Raw genomic sequence first — 17,873 nt, 5'->3', positions numbered from 1 at the left:
TTGGCTTCATTACTTCCTGCATTCTGACACCAAAGAGGATTTCCAAATGCTCTGATGCCTAGCCTGATACCCGAACTTCTGGTATCAGGAAGCTGGGCAGCAAGTCATTTCCCGCTGCCCGTGTTCCTGATTGGCCCCGAAGCTGGCTCCATGCTCCCCGGCCAATCAGGATGCCAGGCAGCATGTAATAATTCGTCGTCTAGCTTCCCGATTGGTCAGGAAGCTGGCCAATTAGGAAACCGGTTGGCGAGTCATTACCCACCCCCCTGGCTTCCATGTAATGACTCTTTACATGCCACCCGGCTTCCCAGCTAATCAGGAAGTCAGGTGGCAAGTCATTACACGCCACCTGGCTTCCTTAATGGAACTTCCAGTATCGGTGAGTACCGCACAATTTTTTTTTATGTACTCGTAACCGAAAAACTGGTATTGGTGCATCCCTAGTCTCTACAGATGCCAGCATGCTTGTATTTAAACAGCCATCACCGGCTGTTTACATTTAGGTCACAGTCACACCATAAAGAGTGCGTTCCAGTGCATTCGGCCTCTGGAACGCAACCTGGCCGGCTTACGTTGTTTTGGGGCGGGAGGGGGTGTGGCGGTGCATTACAATCAATGACACCAAAGCCACACCCCCGGCCACAATGCGATCGCTGGCACCCAAACACATGGCACATTAATGCCTGTGTTCCAGTCCAGTGCCATCTGCAAAAAATAGTGCATTCTCCTGCCTTCTCCACGCTTCACCTTTTCGTGAATAGCTCTGTATGTGTCCTGTATTACAAGTTTAGTTTTGCAGTCACTTCATTGCCTGGGTGCTGAAGAAATGAAGCCATACATGTCAGGCCTGCACCTTCCCTCCATGAGCTGCAGTGGAATGTGAGATGAATGGGGCTCAGGGTTGTGTATGGCTTTTTTATTGTCCAGCAACAACACTCCCCCACCCAGCCCTGTTCCTCAGTGCAATGAATGCAGCAGCCATCCTCCAGTGCCCCACACACCGTGTGAGCAGCTCTAATAGCCGTGTGACGGGGGCTCGGCCAGCACTCAGCTCTCGGCCAGCTTCACACAGGGGAGGCTGAAATCTTCCCAAACATGCTCACACGCACATGGCAACAAGCCGACTGCCCATCAGAAACATGGCCCCCGTAACCCCGCCTACGTGCCGACGTCCCATCTCCAAGCGACCAATCGGGCGGCGCGCTGTGGCCATTGAGTGACAGCTGCACAAAGGCTAGGGAGTGTGTCAGAACCGGCGCATGCGCGTTGGGCCCAGCCAGCGCATCTGCCCCGTCCCCTCCCACCACCGCTGCCTGCGTCTCCCTCGCCTTGTGCAGCCAGCGAGTCTGTCCAAACGGCGGAGGAAGGAAGACGGGGCATCGACGGGGAGGAAAGCAGAGACATGACAACTAGCTGCGGTGCCTCCGACTCCAGGCAGTCCCCGGGTACCCTGATTGTGTGATCGCCGAGCCGGCTCTGCATTGCACGGAAGACTCCTATCGCTCGGTGTGTGTGCGCGCTTGGTGAGTGATTGCACGACCCCGGGCAGCAGCATGAGCGCGGAGGGATACCAGTACCGGGCCCTGTTCGCTTACAAGAAGGAGCGGGACGAGGACATTGACCTGCGGGTGGGGGACATTCTGACCGTCAACCGCGGCACCCTGGTGGCCCTAGGTTGCGGGGACGGCGGCGAGGCCAGACCCGAGCAGATCGGATGGCTGAACGGCTACAACGAGAACACGGGCGAGAGGGGCGATTTCCCGGGCACCTACGTGGAGTATATCGGCAGGAAGAAGATCAGCCCCCCGACACCCAAACCCCGGCCCGCCAGACCATTGCCAGTGGCCCCCGGGACCACCCGGACCGAGGCCGGAGCAGATTCGCAGGGTGAGTGCGATGCATCGTCTGGTGTGTGTGTGCTCACATCGCCTCTTGAGGATACAACTTCCATCAGTTAGTCTGGAGCAGTCAGCGTGTCTGACAGTTCATGAGATCGGTGCACATTGTATGGTGTGTGCTGAGATCGCACTGTACCTGCACCTACTGCTTTATGATCAATCTGGTCCACCGATTGCATGGTGGATTGGGGTATTGGCTGATGTCTTGTTCATTGCTTTGTGATCTAATGCAGATATCAATCAAAGATGTGATTGCAAATCTCTAAATGATCGATAAAAGCGATGAGTTCATAGGTAGGCGATGAGTTCACCGCCACGGCCAAGCGATGCGGCAAAGTGTAAATCGATGGGGAGCGCTCTACGTTGATTGATCGGGGGTCTCTGGTTTGCAGCTCTTCTTTGATATGACCTGTTGGCCGGTATAATGACACCCATACTTGTGGCAGCCGGTGACATTGTACAATCTGTTAGTATGGGGCAGACCTACGATTGCATGGCTCTGATTGCTATGTGTGCTGTATGTGCATTCAATATGGTGCAGAAATCTGTTACAATCACCATGCAAGAAAAGATTGCATAGTGTATGGTCACATAGGCAATCGTACGATTTCTCTCGTCAGTAGATATCTGATCTGCATGGAGCTGACATTGGGTCCCCCCAGGATTGCAGATTGCTGTGTGCTGGCAACGCTGATCACACTTCCCTTGGCAGGGAATGTCTGCAATCAGCCATGTGAGGTGCCCGTTTATCATAACAAACGTCAAGTTTTCTTAGATACTCCCCAAAAAGTTGTGCCTTGTCTCTGCTCTGAGATGGTTGTCATGGAGGATGCTGTCACACTTGGCAACAGATGGCAATCACTGCTCTGCGATTGGTTGTCATGGAGGATGCTGTCACCCCCGGAAACCAGATGGCAGCCTGGGGTAGTCGCATCTCTACATTGCATGCTGTCAGTGAGTGCCAGGCTGCACATCTTCCTCCGAATCTGAGAGATGAAACATTCTAATAAGATGTAACCTTTGCAGAAATGTTCATTTGTCATTTGTTGAATGATGACAATGGAACTTCCTGTCTAGTGGCCCCATAACCCACACAAGTATGGAAGTACTCCATGGATGTTGAGAAAGTGGCAGATCACCATCTGTGTGCCAGGGAGTGCTCGGCGACTTTGTGGAGTAGTAATTATCAGATCCGATATAGGGATCGACTTTTAGGAACTATATATCTATGTTTACAGATCCCAGGAGCCAGGTCGCCAATGCTTTACAATGACAGCTGGCACCTAACTTTTGAAGTTTTCTCTAGTTGTCAATGGAGGTGGCTGTTGACTCCACGATTGGCCAGACTGGCTACCGAATTCCATATGAATTTGCTCACCTTGTGTGTTGACATTGAGGTACCAATCAATACATCAGACCATGCATATATATATAATTTATATTTATGACCTGGGTCCTAATTACCAGTTGAGCACCTCTGGGCATCTTTGATATTAGTGGCGCAGTTCTCCTTGTCTCAAGTCGTCACATATATGCCGCTGATGAGTTTATTGATGTCTATCGAACCTCCAGCTGAGCACTAACTACTAATCCCAGCATGCATCTGCCTCTGGGAGTCATGTCTGTGGCTCTCAGTCTTGCAATGCCTCATGGGACTTGTAGTTCTATAAAAGCTGCATAACGCACACAAGGATGGCAGTTGTTGGTCAAGCACTTCTGGCCATCCTCTATGGTGTGGTTCCCCTTGTAGCAAGTCTTCACATCTATGCTGCTGATGGTTATATCAGGGGTGGCAAACTCCGGCGCTCCAGCTGAGCTCTAACTACTAATCCCATCATGCATCTGCCTCTGAGTCTTGCAATGCCTCATGGAACTTGTAGTTTCACAAAAGCTGGAGTTTCCCACACCTGGCCCATATGTTGGCTCTATAACCCACACAAGTATGGCAATCATCGGTCACAGACTAATTGCCCGTTTAGCACCTCTGACCATCCTCGATATTCATGACGCGGTTCCCCTTGTAGCAAGTTGTCACATCTATGCCGCTGATACAGTTATTGATGTCTATAGACGCTCCTATATACCGCTGATACAGTTATTGATGTCTATAGACCCTCCTATATACCGCTGATAGTTATTGATGTCTATAGACCCTCCTATATACCGCTGATACAGTTATTGATGTCTATGGACGCTCAAATATACAGATGATAGTTCTTGATGTCTATGGAACCTCCTTTATGCCGCTGATAGTTATTGATGTCTATAGACCCTCCTATATACCGCTGATACAGTTATTGATGTCTATGGACGCTCAAATATACAGATGATAGTTCTTGATGTCTATGGAACCTCCTTTATGCCGCTGATAGTTATTGATGTCTATAGACCCTCCTATATACCGCTGATACAGTTATTGATGTCTATGGACGCTCAAATATACAGATGATAGTTCTTGATGTCTATGGAACCTCCTTTATGCCGCTGATAGTTATTGATGTCTATAGACCCTCCTATATACCGCTGATACAGTTATTGATGTCTATGGACGCTCAAATATACAGATGATAGTTCTTGATGTCTATGGAACCTCCTTTATGCCGCTGATAGTTATTGATGTCTATAGACCCTCCTATATACCGCTGATACAGTTATTGATGTCTATGGACGCTCAAATATACAGATGATAGTTCTTGATGTCTATGGAACCTCCTTTATGCCGCTGATAGTTATTGATGTCTATAGACCCTCCTATATACCGCTGATACAGTTATTGATGTCTATGGACGCTCAAATATACAGATGATAGTTCTTGATGTCTATGGAACCTCCTTTATGCCGCTGATAGTTATTGATGTCTATAGACCCTCCTATATACCGCTGATACAGTTATTGATGTCTATGGACGCTCAAATATACAGATGATAGTTCTTGATGTCTATGGAACCTCCTTTATGCCGCTGATAGTTATTGATGTCTATAGACCCTCCTATATACCGCTGATACAGTTATTGATGTCTATGGACGCTCAAATATACAGATGATAGTTCTTGATGTCTATGGAACCTCCTTTATGCCGCTGATAGTTATTGATGTCTATAGACCCTCCTATATACCGCTGATACAGTTATTGATGTCTATGGACGCTCAAATATACAGATGATAGTTCTTGATGTCTATGGAACCTCCTTTATGCCGCTGATAGTTATTGATGTCTATAGACCCTCCTATATACCGCTGATACAGTTATTGATGTCTATGGAACCCCCTATATACCGATGATACAGTTATTGATGTCTATGGACGCTCAAATATACAGATGATAGTTCTTGATGTCTATGGAACCTCCTTTATGCCGCTGATAGTTATTGATGTCTATGGAACCTCCTTTATGCCGCTGATAGTTATTTATAGACCCACCTATATACCGCTGATAGTTATTGATGTCTATAGACCCTCCTATATACCGCTGATACAGTTATTGATGTCTATAGACCCTCCTATATACCGCTGATAGTTATTGATGTCTATAGACCCTCCTATATACCGCTGATACAGTTATTGATGTCTATGGAACCCCCTATATACCGATGATACAGTTATTGATGTCTATGGACGCTCAAATATACAGATGATAGTTCTTGATGTCTATGGAACCTCCTTTATGCCGCTGATAGTTATTGATGTCTATGGAACCTCCTTTATGCCGCTGATAGTTATTGATGTCTATAGAACCTCCTATATTTTGGCTCCATAGCGGGCACAAGTTTGGCGCTCATGTGTCCGTGTTGATGGTGTTCTGTTCTATGTTTATAGAAACATTAGACTGGACTCAAATTTAGAAACAATGTTTACAAACATTTATAGAGTGTCTATTGCCGCTGTAGCAGTTGCTCAATGTACCAGCGGTGGATCTCTGATTACAGGAGCCGTGAACTCCTTCGTACTAATGGCATTGACACATGACATCTGTAGGCCGCCCGTCTGACCCGTATCACAGGCCACTAGCGGCCATTGAATGGCTCGCATATTAAAGCTTCTACTTGGTAATTTAATATGCAAATCTAGGTGTCTGCGTGAGACGCGGTGTCTGTACTTTCTGTGCGATCTTTCATCTGAACCATATTTATATAGGCTTTGTTGTAGACATTCTTGAACTGAACTGTGAAGCCGTGGAATGTGCTAGCCTTGCACAAAGAAGGGCCAGTTCCTGTAGTTGGCTATTGATTTATTTTTTCTCTTCCTTTTTCCTGCGCTGCCTGCAGAACTGCGAGCTTTGTGTAGAAGACAATGAAGCAGAGACCTATTCTGTTATCCTTCCCATTCAGGGTGGATGGGTGACACCAGCAAGGCTTTCTGCCTTGTAAAACGGTAGAAAGCACATTGAACGCTATAGGCGGCTTTGATGTTTAACATGATCGCAGCTTCTCCTCCCCGTTTCATTTTAGACTCTTGTCAGCCGCCATGGTTTAAAGTAAAAGCTGTCAGTGCCGCCACTTATAAAAGTCAGCAATGCAAAGTTTTCCTAGGAAGTGGAATGCAGCTTCCGAAGGCATCATGCATGCCTTTTGCTATATTGAGGGGAACAGCTTGACTTGGCTTGTGTGCATTGTGAGGCGGAAGAGGCACGCTATGGGGACAGGCTCCTATGCAACGTTTAGTACATTACAGGCTTCTTTACACATCATCTTCTCTGTAATAAAGGAGCAGATGTGCTTGCGTGATTATTTTTTAGAGTTTGCCGACTTGTTACCAAGTTGCTAAAAACTTTTCCGCTGAAGCGTTTGAGGTATGCGTGGTTTTGCAAGGCGCTCTCCCCCATCTATGTGTTATAAAGTATGTATTTTGGCCACATATCTTCCAGTTCCGGTGCTGATCTTTTAGTTTTAGTTACATTACAGCATGTATGGCTTTGCATTGATGAACGTTTGATGTTGCAAAACTTTTATTTGTTGTATTCACTTTGCAATTATGCCTGCAGCCATTGCATGAGATGGCTTTTTTTTAAATTGTAATGTAAAATATTCTGGAATGATATACGGTATGAAGGATCTGCAGAAAAGCTGCTTCCTGACCTAAAACTGCCACCTACTGGTTTGTCAGTAATGCGAAGCCGTGAGCTTGTGATGACCATGCACGGGTAGCAACTTTGCTCTATATGTTTTGGATTTAAAGTGACATTAAACCATCAGATTTTGTAACGTAAACCAATAGTGTAATGTGTGCCTTACTGTAATCCATGGTTGCTTCCCTTCTCTTTGCTGCTCTTCCTTTTAAATCTGTATCTCTTCTCATGCTGGGGGAGAACTTCCCTTTGCAGCTGAGTGCCTCTTCCTGTAGTGCTGGCTCAGGTTACAAGCCCATACAAATCTATACACAGACACCGTGTATCCATTCCTGAGACAAGACAGAAGTTCTGCTCAGCATGAGAACAGATTTAAAAGGAAGAGCAGCAAAGAGAAGGGAAACAACCATGGATTACAGTAAGGCGCACATTACAGTATTTTATGTTAAAAAATCTGAGGGTTTAATGTCACTTTAAGGTAATGTGGAGCAGTTGTCCATAGCAACCAATCAGCTTCTCCAGCTCAGTTAAGCTTTTGAAAATGAAAGATAGCTAATTGGTTGCCATGGGCAATTGGTCTTCTCCAGCATTGATAAATTCCCCTCTGTGTTCAGTTTTTTTTTTTGCTGTGTTCACTTTATAATGGAGGCTGCTGATGCAACAGTATGTTGTGGTACAGGGGCTGGGCAAACTCTGGCCCTCTAGCTGTGGTGGAATTACAAATCCCATCATGCATCGGACTCTGGGAGTCAAACCCATATCTGTGAGAATCTTGCAATGCCTCATGGGATTTGTAGTTCCACCACAGCTGCAGGGCCAAGGTTTGCCCACCCCTGTTTGTGTGTTAGTAGGCTGTCAAACTTGCTCAGTCATGGCTGCTATAACCACCCATCAGATTATTTGAATTACATTGAGAATTCTTAAATGGGTGTTACTTTATTTTTTACGTTACAGTTGCTCGTTGAGTTGTCTTCTATAGCTTTGTTTTTGTTTTTCTAGAATAGAGTTTTACTAGTAGCAGCAAAAGGAATAAAGGCAGCACTAGGTCACAATCTAAAGCTGGGTATACACATAATATTTCAGCCCAGGAATATTCCTAATATATTGTGTAGAAATTTGATTGGCTAATACGTTTTACCAGCCAGTTGAACAAAATGAATCAATAACCCCATTACTGCTAAAAAGGGTGGATGGAGGATTCTTCTCTACCGGCTATTGTATTCTGACAGCTGGCACCCTCAACTGTTGAAATATCTGAACAATGACTTCTGCTGATTGGATGTAGTCACAGCGGCTGACTTTGATCCTTTGATTTTTCATTTGAAGGTTGTTGTGCTGAGTGGTGTTGGCAGGGCCACCCATGGCTCACATTTCGGCTGATTTAGAAGAAATTCAGGCCATGTATGGCCAGCTTAAAGTATGGGCCAGGCATGTATGGACACTAAAATCAGGAGTTAAACCTCAAAAATGCATTCAAGTACATTAGCTATTAGTCCTGGTTCACACCTGGGCGTTTTACAGTGCGTTCCTACGCGCTGTAAAACGCTCAACATGTGAAAACCAATAATTGCCTATGGGCATGGTTCCCACCTGGACGTTTTACAGTGCGTAGGAACGCGCTGAAAAACATCCTACGCCAAAAGAAGTACAGGAGCTTCTTTGGGGCGTATTTGCCTTTAGGATACAGCCGGATAGCCCTCGTAAACGCGTGTTTGTTGTGCGTTTCTTAACACAAATCGTGGTAAAAACGTGCGGCAAACACACATATTCTGTACGTTCGGATGTGAACCCAGCCTTAACAAAGATGTATCTTATTTGTGTATCACTCGGCTATAGATCCTCAAATCATCTCTGAATTGGTGCTGACACTGTCCTTCCTTCTGAAGGGAGGCTACTTTTATTCCCCATGGTCCCTGTGTGTGTTGTAAAGTAGTCACCCCTCCAAGCCCACTCCTCTGATTGACTACAATCTCATGTTTTAGTTTACTCATTTGTCACTTTAAGACAGAATGGCCGCTGGCATGCAAAATTACATCTTGGCTGCTGGAATCTCTTAGAGAGTCATGTCAATGGTGAGACATGACCACTAGAACTCCCAATTCTGCCAACTGTTACAAAAGATGTCCACACCCCCGGATTGCATTCTCTGTAGGTTAATTGAAGTGTGCAATAAAGGGACGAGATGCAACCAACCACAGGAAAGTCTCACCAATGGATTCTCCAAGAGATGAAGTTTTGCATCAACTCCCTAATATTCCCCCAGAGTGAAAAATCCTTTTTAGGTCAAATTATCTTTTTAAAGGTTGTCCATCAGAAGCTGATATTTTGTCTTTCCCATTGACTGAGCTGCGTCCTGAGCTTATCCTGCCTATCACTTCATCTGTTATTGTGTCAGAGGAGAATGTTCTCCCAAACAATGCTGCTTGTTGGAATCAATCACAGCGCATCCCATTAACTTGCACACTGAGATGATGCACAGATTATCATGTCATCTCGGTAAGGAATTTTTACGAGGTGATAGTCAAAAAAAACCTGGCATTAAATGCTCTACATCTGTCAAGGATCTTACAGCAGGATCTACAGTATATAAGAATATACAAGTTCCTAAATTCAACATTGGTAAAAGCTCCATTTTTTTAAAATAAACTTTTAACACATTACTTGGAATATTGATGGGCAATCAAGATGAAGAGATCAAAGGCTCTAAGGCTTAGGAACCGAGTGGTTAGCCTGTCTGTCTTGCAGCAATGGGGGGTCCCTGGTTCAAATCCTGGTCAAGACATTATCTGCAAGAGTTTGCATGTTCTTCCTGTGCTTATATGCTTTTCCTTGTGTACTCCAGTTTCCTCCCACACTCCAAAGACGTGCTGGAAGGTTAATTGGCTCCTGTCAATGGCAACCTGTGACCTTTGCGAGGACGGATCACTCTATTGAGATTCCAAGAAAAGCCTAAACCTCTGAACCCAGCACACTCTGTTGACAGTGGAAACCCATTTGTACATTTTAATGCACCCCTTTAGGATCAGGGGACCTGCACTTGAATATTCTTAGTAGACTTCATCTGTTGGCATACCTTCCATAAGAGTTTGGCTGATATACTTAAAGGGTAGGTTCACTTTCTCACAATTTGGGGAAAAGTGAACTTGCCCACAGCACCCTGGCCCCCTCACTGAGCTTGCATGTCTGAAGTCCCTGCCAGTCGATGTATCGGTCCTTACACTGGGCTCCCTGGCCTCGCAGTTTAGAAGGATCATAATTTATAATGCACACATATGTGAGCCCTCATTGGTCAGCATGGTCATATAACCATGCTGACCAATGAGAAGCGCTTATGAGCTGGGGACCAGGCCCCCGAAGTAAGAAGCTCTTCTCATTGGTCAATGTCCTCATGTTAATGTGCTTACCAATTAGGGCTCACCATTTGTGAGCCTTCCATACTGCGAGGCTGGGAAGTCCGGTGTACAGACCACAACAGCGGTTGGCGTGGACTTCAGATATATAAGTGCAGTATGGGAGGTGGTGGGGTGCTGGACCAATGCTCCTTTAAAGGAGAACTATGAGGTGAGTGCTTTTCACTCACCTCATAGTTCTAGCCGACATGTGACAATGAGACTGTCACAGGTCGGCTCAGTAGATCGGGAGGTGAGCAAACACATACCGGCGTTCGCTCACCTCTCGATCCTGTCACGGCTCTGCCTCTAGATAGGCAGAGCCAGCTGTCAGTCACGCAGCTGGGCGGATCCCGGCACAATTGTCGGGATCCGCTTCAGCTGCGGCGTCTCAGTATACCGCGAGCCTAGGGTGACGGGAGGACGCTAGTTTGTGTCCTCCCGTTACCCTAAGGAGAACTATGGGGAAAAGACTTAACCCCATAGTTTTCCTTTAATTATTGCTGGCCCCTAGCATAATATTATTTTTTATCTTGGTTTGTTATTCCTGATCATCTTTTAGGAAGGATTTTTACCCGTTATTCGGCCATCTAGAGATTCTTCACCCAAACAATGCATGTGTGTGTGACTGCAGCAGAACATTTGACAAAACTTGCATTCTAAGGTGATACTCCGTGTGGATCTGTTTGTAATGTAAAGGATCTCTTGCAAGAAAAGTACTTGTGCGGCATTGTCTTGCAGAAGCCAATCCACGAACATGTACAGCTGATCCTCTAAACATTCATTTGTTACATGTTACGGTGTCAGCCTGAACCATGCCAGTAATGAAGCAATGCCATCGCTCCCCCTTAAACACTGATTACTTGCTCTGCTAAATCTCCGATGAGCCCTTAACAGGCACTAATGAGGATAAGAAGTGATAGGACAGGTGTTTAATTGCTTACTTGATGTCTAAGCCGTGCAGACGTTGAGTTTTAATCAACAGTTTCTTGTGTATGTGTTACATTTGTATTTAGACTCCACTCTTCAGGAGTTTATGGTTGGCAAGGCATATCTGCTGAAACTAGTTAAAACATGCACACCTATCCTGCGTTCTCCTTGACTTGATGAGGGTTGATTTCTAGCACTCTACTAATCCCCGCGCAGACTGTGATATCATACTTGGCAGACAAGAACTGTCTTCTTACATGCGTGTTTGGTTAGGCCGGGCACCCAGCGCTTAGGATACTGTGGCAGCGCTTATGTCAATAATAGACGAGAGACGTTCATTGCATCACTGTGTTTTTGGGTCTCCATCGGCTGAACTACAATCCTAAGCATGTTTAATCATCCACTCCACCAAAAGTGGTTTGGTTGGCAATCGCAACAAGCGACCTATCTGAGGCTCCTCGCCATTGGTGTCTCCTTTTCCCTTCTACAAGGGTGTTACAGTCTTGCAGCTGGGTTACCCGGCTATTTTTGCATTCATTAGGAAAAGTCAATTGGAGAAGAGTTGTCTCCATCTTTAGCCATGGCGGTTGGGCAGAATTTCTGGTGGGACATCAGGTTATATTGGTCAACCTGTGGTCATTTGTTTGTAATCTCTACACAAAGGAAGTGATATGCACATTTGTTTTGGATTTAACCCATAACCATTGCATGAAAAGCCACTTTAAACTTTATTTACATAAACCCCTCTTATGCGTTCCCAATTCACTTTTATTTTAGCTGCTCGCTTATCGGTTTTCTTTAGTCGAATACATTTTGGATATACTTGTTTTCATTGAAGCAGTCCAGTTGCATGGTTGTGTGGTTTAATCCATCTTGTCCCACATTGCATTGCTGCCATGCTCCGTTACAGATGGGGCTAGCCATATTATACTAGAGAAGGGAGATGGCGGTTGTTTGGTCACATCACTAAGGCCCCGTTCACATTGAGTGGTTTGCAAATGGCGCGTTTGTCGTGCGATTTGCATTTTGCGCGATATCGCGCAAAGCTTGAATCGAGCAAGCTTGAATCGCGGCAAAGTCCGCTCCAAAAAAGGTCCTGCTGTAGCGACACACGACCCGCGACAGCAGGACCCTTTGCCCCATCGCGCGGTAAATAGCTGCGATATCGCGGGAATTACCGTGCGATAAATCGCTCAATGTGAACGGGGCCTAAGGCTGGGGTCACACTTGGGCGTTCGGAATATGCGCGTTTGACACTTGTTTCGGGCCGTGCGTTTTACCGAGATTTGCGGTCAACGAAACGTGTGACAAACGCGCGTTTTTACGAAATCTATCGGACTATCCTAATGGATAACGGAAAACACCCCAAAAGATGCTCCTGTACTTGTTTGGGCGTATTTCAGCGTGTTGTGAAGTGCTGAAATACGCCCATGTGGGAACCATGCCCATTGGAATTAATGGGATTTCACTGCTTGAGCGTTTTACATCGCTTCGATCAGCGCTGTAAAACGCCCAAATGTGAACCAGCACTTGGAAAACTCTGAAGACAAAGGGGACAGCCAGTGAAACCGATGAAACTAGAGTATTTATATGCGAACTACCACATCAAACATGTCCAACAAGGGAGTTACTACTCAAAGAATAAAAAAATAGCCCACACCTAGTTAATATTCCTTTTAAATAAAGTGAGCCCCAAGTTTCCACATATGAAAACATTTAAAATGAGGAACTAGCTGAATCGTATTAATAGAAGCAGCTGTGAAAGAGACAACTCTACTAACGGCAGAGTCACATGGTGGGCAAGTAAACATGACTTTAACGTATCTGCATGTGATATGGAGGTTTAGGGCTGGTACGTGGAAAATTGGCCTCATGGGACCCTCAACCTAAATAAAAGCCATTATTGACAACAGATTCGTTCATATTACAACACTGTTCCTTGGAGGAATTCCTTTCTAATACCTTCAGAGTAAACCGTGAGTAGCAATCTGCGAGTCCTCAGTGGTCTTCCCCTGCTGGTTGTTACCCGGCTTTGGTAAGTAAAACACCCCCGTGCAGTATAAGCCAGATCTTGTGTAACATAATGTTATGTCATTTGTTCGGTGTTAACCAGCTCACAGATCAGAAGAATGTTGTTACTTCATAGCCGTATGCAAGTTATCTGTCATTCTTTTTTTTCTTTTTTTTAAATGAATCATTTGGCTGGAAAAAGTTCCCGACATGTTGAACCTTTTAGCAATCAATCAAACCTCTGATGGTAAAGCAGCCTCTGTCCTCATCCGCTTCTATTGAAGTGCATTATGGTTGGTGGCTGGCTTGAACGTAGCACATATATCTAGGATGTGTTGCTGAACAGTTTCCTGTTACAAACCAAGAACTTTGTGCAGCAGTACACTTTTTCAATTGTATTCAAAATGGTTAAAGTGCTCTCCAGATCCCAGAATGGCACTGAATGTAATATTTTGCAGCAAGGTACAAATGTGGCATCACTTCTGTAACTCTGCTTGGGCAGTCACACACTTTTTCCGGTCCGGCAAGCGTCATTGTGTAGTAATAGTCAGCAGTGAACATCCTGATTGCATTGCGACTGGCAGTTTCCTATGAATGCGGAGTGTCGTCATTACAGCTGCAGGAAAGCCTGGAAAATGCAGCTTGAGTTCAGAACTATTTGGAGGTGAAGAACAGTAAAGCTGGCTGTACAGGGCTCAGTTCCTGGGTCCAGGGTCCAGTTACAGGGTCAGTTCCTGCTGAATTAGCCAAAATTTGAGCAGTGGGTGGCCCCGTTGACACCACCCGGCTCGGTTAATTTTTAATTCGAGTGACTGGGTTCGATCAGATGCAATTACTGTCGGGTATTGCTGTGGCTGCCTGAATAAAATGGCTGGCAGCGGAGATTAAAGGTGGCCATACACTTTACAACCATCGCAAGACCTCAGTCTTGCGATGGTTGTAAAGTAATTTAAAAAACGTACGATCTGCCCATCTTGGACAGGCAGATCGTACTCTCGATCATCGCAAGCCCTCCCCGCTAAGGGGCGGGTTTCCGATGACCGCAATGCTGAACGGGCAGTGTGCACGTGCGCACACAGGCCCGTTCGGCATTTGTCTCCCGAGCACCGTTCAAACCAGCCGAAAATCGTACGATTTTCAGCTGGTTTTCTAGCGTGCTCCCTAGACAAAAGACGTGTGACCGTGCAGTAACGGTCGCACGTCTTCCATACACTTTGCGATTATCGTACGATCGCGGGATTTCCCGCGATTATCGTGCGATAATCGCACAGTGTATGGGCACTTTTAGATTCGGCTTGTGGTCTGAACGAAGGAATTCTAAATGTATGGCTATAGCCTAAGCTGACAATACACTAATGCAGGATGGACAAATGAATACGGAAATTAGTAGCCAGCCCAATCTAGGATCCAGAGTGATTTTTCTAGTCAGGTCCTTTGACAGTAACTAGAGGAAAACTCAATCTTAGGCGCCAGCTGTAATTTTTAAGGATCATTGGCGACCTGGCTCCTAGGATTTCTCCAGCCCTGTACTAATAGAATTGTTTTTACTTCAGCCTAAGGGATTCCTCCATTGGTGATTCTCCTGCTGCAAATTATGTATTTTGACAGCCAACGCCCTCCGTTCGAATACCTATTGGTGATTGGCTGCAGTCCCTCTTCGGCTGAAAATGTTTGGCCCTGCTCCTTCAAAAAAGGTCAATTGAGTAATTGGCTTTTGCTGAGCTTTACAAATGTTTGCAGATTTCTTGCGAATCGGCCAAAATTCTAAGAGTGTATGGCCAGCCCTACTGGATGGACAGCCAGTTCCTTGTACTCCCTTTCAGTAATTAGACTCCTCACTGTAAGCCTTTAGGAAGTTTAATATAGTTAAAATGGAGCCCTCATCCTGTGGAAATGTCTCGGGAGTTGGCTGTTTGTTTATTTTCCTTAACCTGCAGCCCACATGGTAACTTGTGTTTTTAAGGAGTCTGTACATGCAAATTGTATTGCTGGAAAGGGCTTTTGGCTTTGTGCAAATGATGCTGAATCTGTTTAGAAAAATAAAGGTTGGATGTTTTATTGCATGTGATTGATTAAGATAGTTTTGTCCATATGTTTATGTATCTAAATGTACTATTTTACAGGCTTTTCAATGTTTAAAAGACTATAGATTGAGTCCATCATTGCACATGTGTGTACGTTAAATAATTGCGTTGACATTTATAAGATCACAGATGAGCGTGTTTATACCCGTTCTTTGCAAAAGTGCCGGTGAATGCTTGTTGGTGTGCTCAGTGTTCTGTATGCCTCATTTACTCTTGCTCAGCATGGGAGCTGAATGAGAGAAAATCAATTGATTTTCCAAGCTTAGGCCCCATTCACACCTAGGGATGTGTAAAGGCAGACGTACGGCTGTGTTTTTCTGCCACTGTTGCGGTTCAGCCCTCTCAATCAATGGGTTGCCACATGCCAAACAATCATGGAAAAGTAGCTCGTGCGGCATTTCCAGCTGCAGGGGTTCTGTTATTTTTTGCACACGTTTTTTTTGCAATTGTTGCATGTCCATGCACAGGAAAAGAAAAGCACATTGCTTGTTGTGAATGTGCACTTTGGCACGCATGCATGCAAAGCTAAGGTGTGAATGGGGAAGTAAAGATAAAAAAAACTGGCAGGCTTTCTATGGCAGACGAGACTGTAAGACGCTTCTGCCATAAAAGATTATTTCAGCAATGCATGCACAGCTCAGCACACAGAAAGTAACTTCTGTTTGCATGCGTTACATTATCGGGGAAAGGGCAAACACTCAAACCTGGAAAATGGCTGGGGAGAAGATGGAAGCGCCGGTCAGGGAGGAGCGGAGCGTTAGACGGTATAGTTTTGACAGATAAGTCTGCCATAATGTATCTAATATGCTGTGCAAAAGCATGGACACTTGTTTCTGCCTGATGAAGGGGATCCTTTGCGACCCCCCAACACGTTGCATTGTGTATTTGTTATGCAGCATGTACGTTAATAAGTAGACGTACTTAATCAGCTAAGGGTGTGCCGGTATCCATGCTTTTGTTCCTATGACAAGGCGGTTGCCATCCGTCGATGACCGCAGCACCCATCTTATCATTGGAGTAGCGGCATCTGAGTGTGGTGGGTATATGGACTAATATGCTGTGCACACTACCAGATTATGGTTCAAAGCTCCTGGGCGCGGGGTGAAGGAATCTCCTTTGCCGGCTATTGTATTCTGAAAGCTGTAGAACCCAAAGCTGCCTGAATACCCAAACACATCTGACTGGACGCAGTCACAGTTCAGCCATAATTTTCCACCCGGCTCAGCTGATTTTGAAATCAAATTTTGTGGTGCTGACCGGGCCCACGGCTTGAATTTTGGACGTTTCATCAGAAATTGGAGCCGTGTGTGGCCAGCATTACAAAGCCACATTTCTGATGGTGGAAATATTTTTAGTTTGTATGCAAATAATAAAATAACTACAAACCACAGACACACACGAGGCCTTTTGCTGCTCTGGCAAATCTTGTGACGTGAAGTAAATTGTGTGCTATTGTCCTTTGTTAGACTATAAGTAATAGTAATTTATTGTGTGGCTTGATGTGTATAGAGCATTGTGTTGCCGTCCCGTCCACAGTCATGAGATTAATCTACAGGCGGCGCAGTAATCCGATACCAGAGCAAGCCTGTCTGAGCTGGTGTAGTCCTGCTCCAGACCGGCGAGGAAGCGGATGGTCGATAGGACTGTGACAATAATGCAAGACAACGGCTGCATGGCTTTCAGTGGTATACATCGTCTGTATATTCATGTACACGTGTAACACTTAGTTGTATCTATACCCCCTACCTAACCTATAGGGTTACATGAGTGTCAGACTTTATCACCTTTGTTTTTAGTTATTAAACTTTTTAGATGATTTTATTTCTACTTTGTCTCAATTTAATTGTTGCTTATCCGTTTTCTGATTCAAACATCTACAAAAAAAAAGTGTCAGAATTAATCCTGCTCTGTATATAAAAAAAAAAAAACTGGAGCAGTTGCCTATGGCAACCCATCAGCTTCTCTCTTCAGTTTGGTCAGTTAAGCTTTGAAAATGAAACATGGAGGCTGATTGGTTGCCATGCACAGCTGCTCCAGATTTTGTCTGCTCCAGTTTTTATAAATTCCTCTGTCTTTCATGTGTCGTTTTAATAGGTTCCTTGTCAGTGTAAAAACTTAAAGGGTCAGGCCAGTTATTGATAACGTAGGATCCAGTCAGGAAAAGCAAGGAGCCAGTGAAATTTGTTTTCTTCAGCTGCACGCTGAGTTATATGTAAGATGTATATTTTTTTACATGGATTCGTGTCTTCACCTCCTCCTCTTATAGACCAATTTAGGCAGTGCCGTCCCTTTTTAAAGGTGAATTGTGTGAGTGATTTTCACTCAGCCTCATAATCTGAGCCGACCTGTGACAATTAAACTGTCTCAGGTCGGCTCAGTAGATCGGGAAGTGAGCGAACGCTCACTTCTCGAACCTGTGCCGGCAGAGAGGCGTGACGGGAGGGACTGGATTCCCCCCTCCCCCTGTCCGATCCTCCAGCGCTGACTGGCGGATCGG

At 45.2% G+C, this 17,873-nt stretch overlaps 1 protein-coding gene across 1 annotated transcript in view; it reads left to right on the top strand.

Moving 5' to 3' along the window:
* Window positions 1-1,296: 1,296 nt before the first annotated feature.
* The window catches only part of PIK3R1 (phosphoinositide-3-kinase regulatory subunit 1), a 70,188-nt gene continuing 53,611 nt past the window's right edge, over window positions 1,297-17,873 (top strand). The window contains exon 1 of the mRNA XM_018569255.1: window positions 1,297-1,887. Coding sequence (XP_018424757.1) covers window positions 1,554-1,887 — 334 coding nt within the window. The 5' untranslated portion in view covers window positions 1,297-1,553. The remainder of the gene's footprint in view (window positions 1,888-17,873) is intronic.

The sequence above is a fragment of the Nanorana parkeri genome, unplaced genomic scaffold, assembly GCF_000935625.1.
Source record: "Nanorana parkeri isolate BGI_ZX_2015 unplaced genomic scaffold, ASM93562v1 scaffold34, whole genome shotgun sequence".
Classification (NCBI taxonomy): Eukaryota; Metazoa; Chordata; class Amphibia; order Anura; family Dicroglossidae; genus Nanorana; species Nanorana parkeri.
This window is presented reverse-complemented; position numbering and strand designations above follow the sequence as displayed.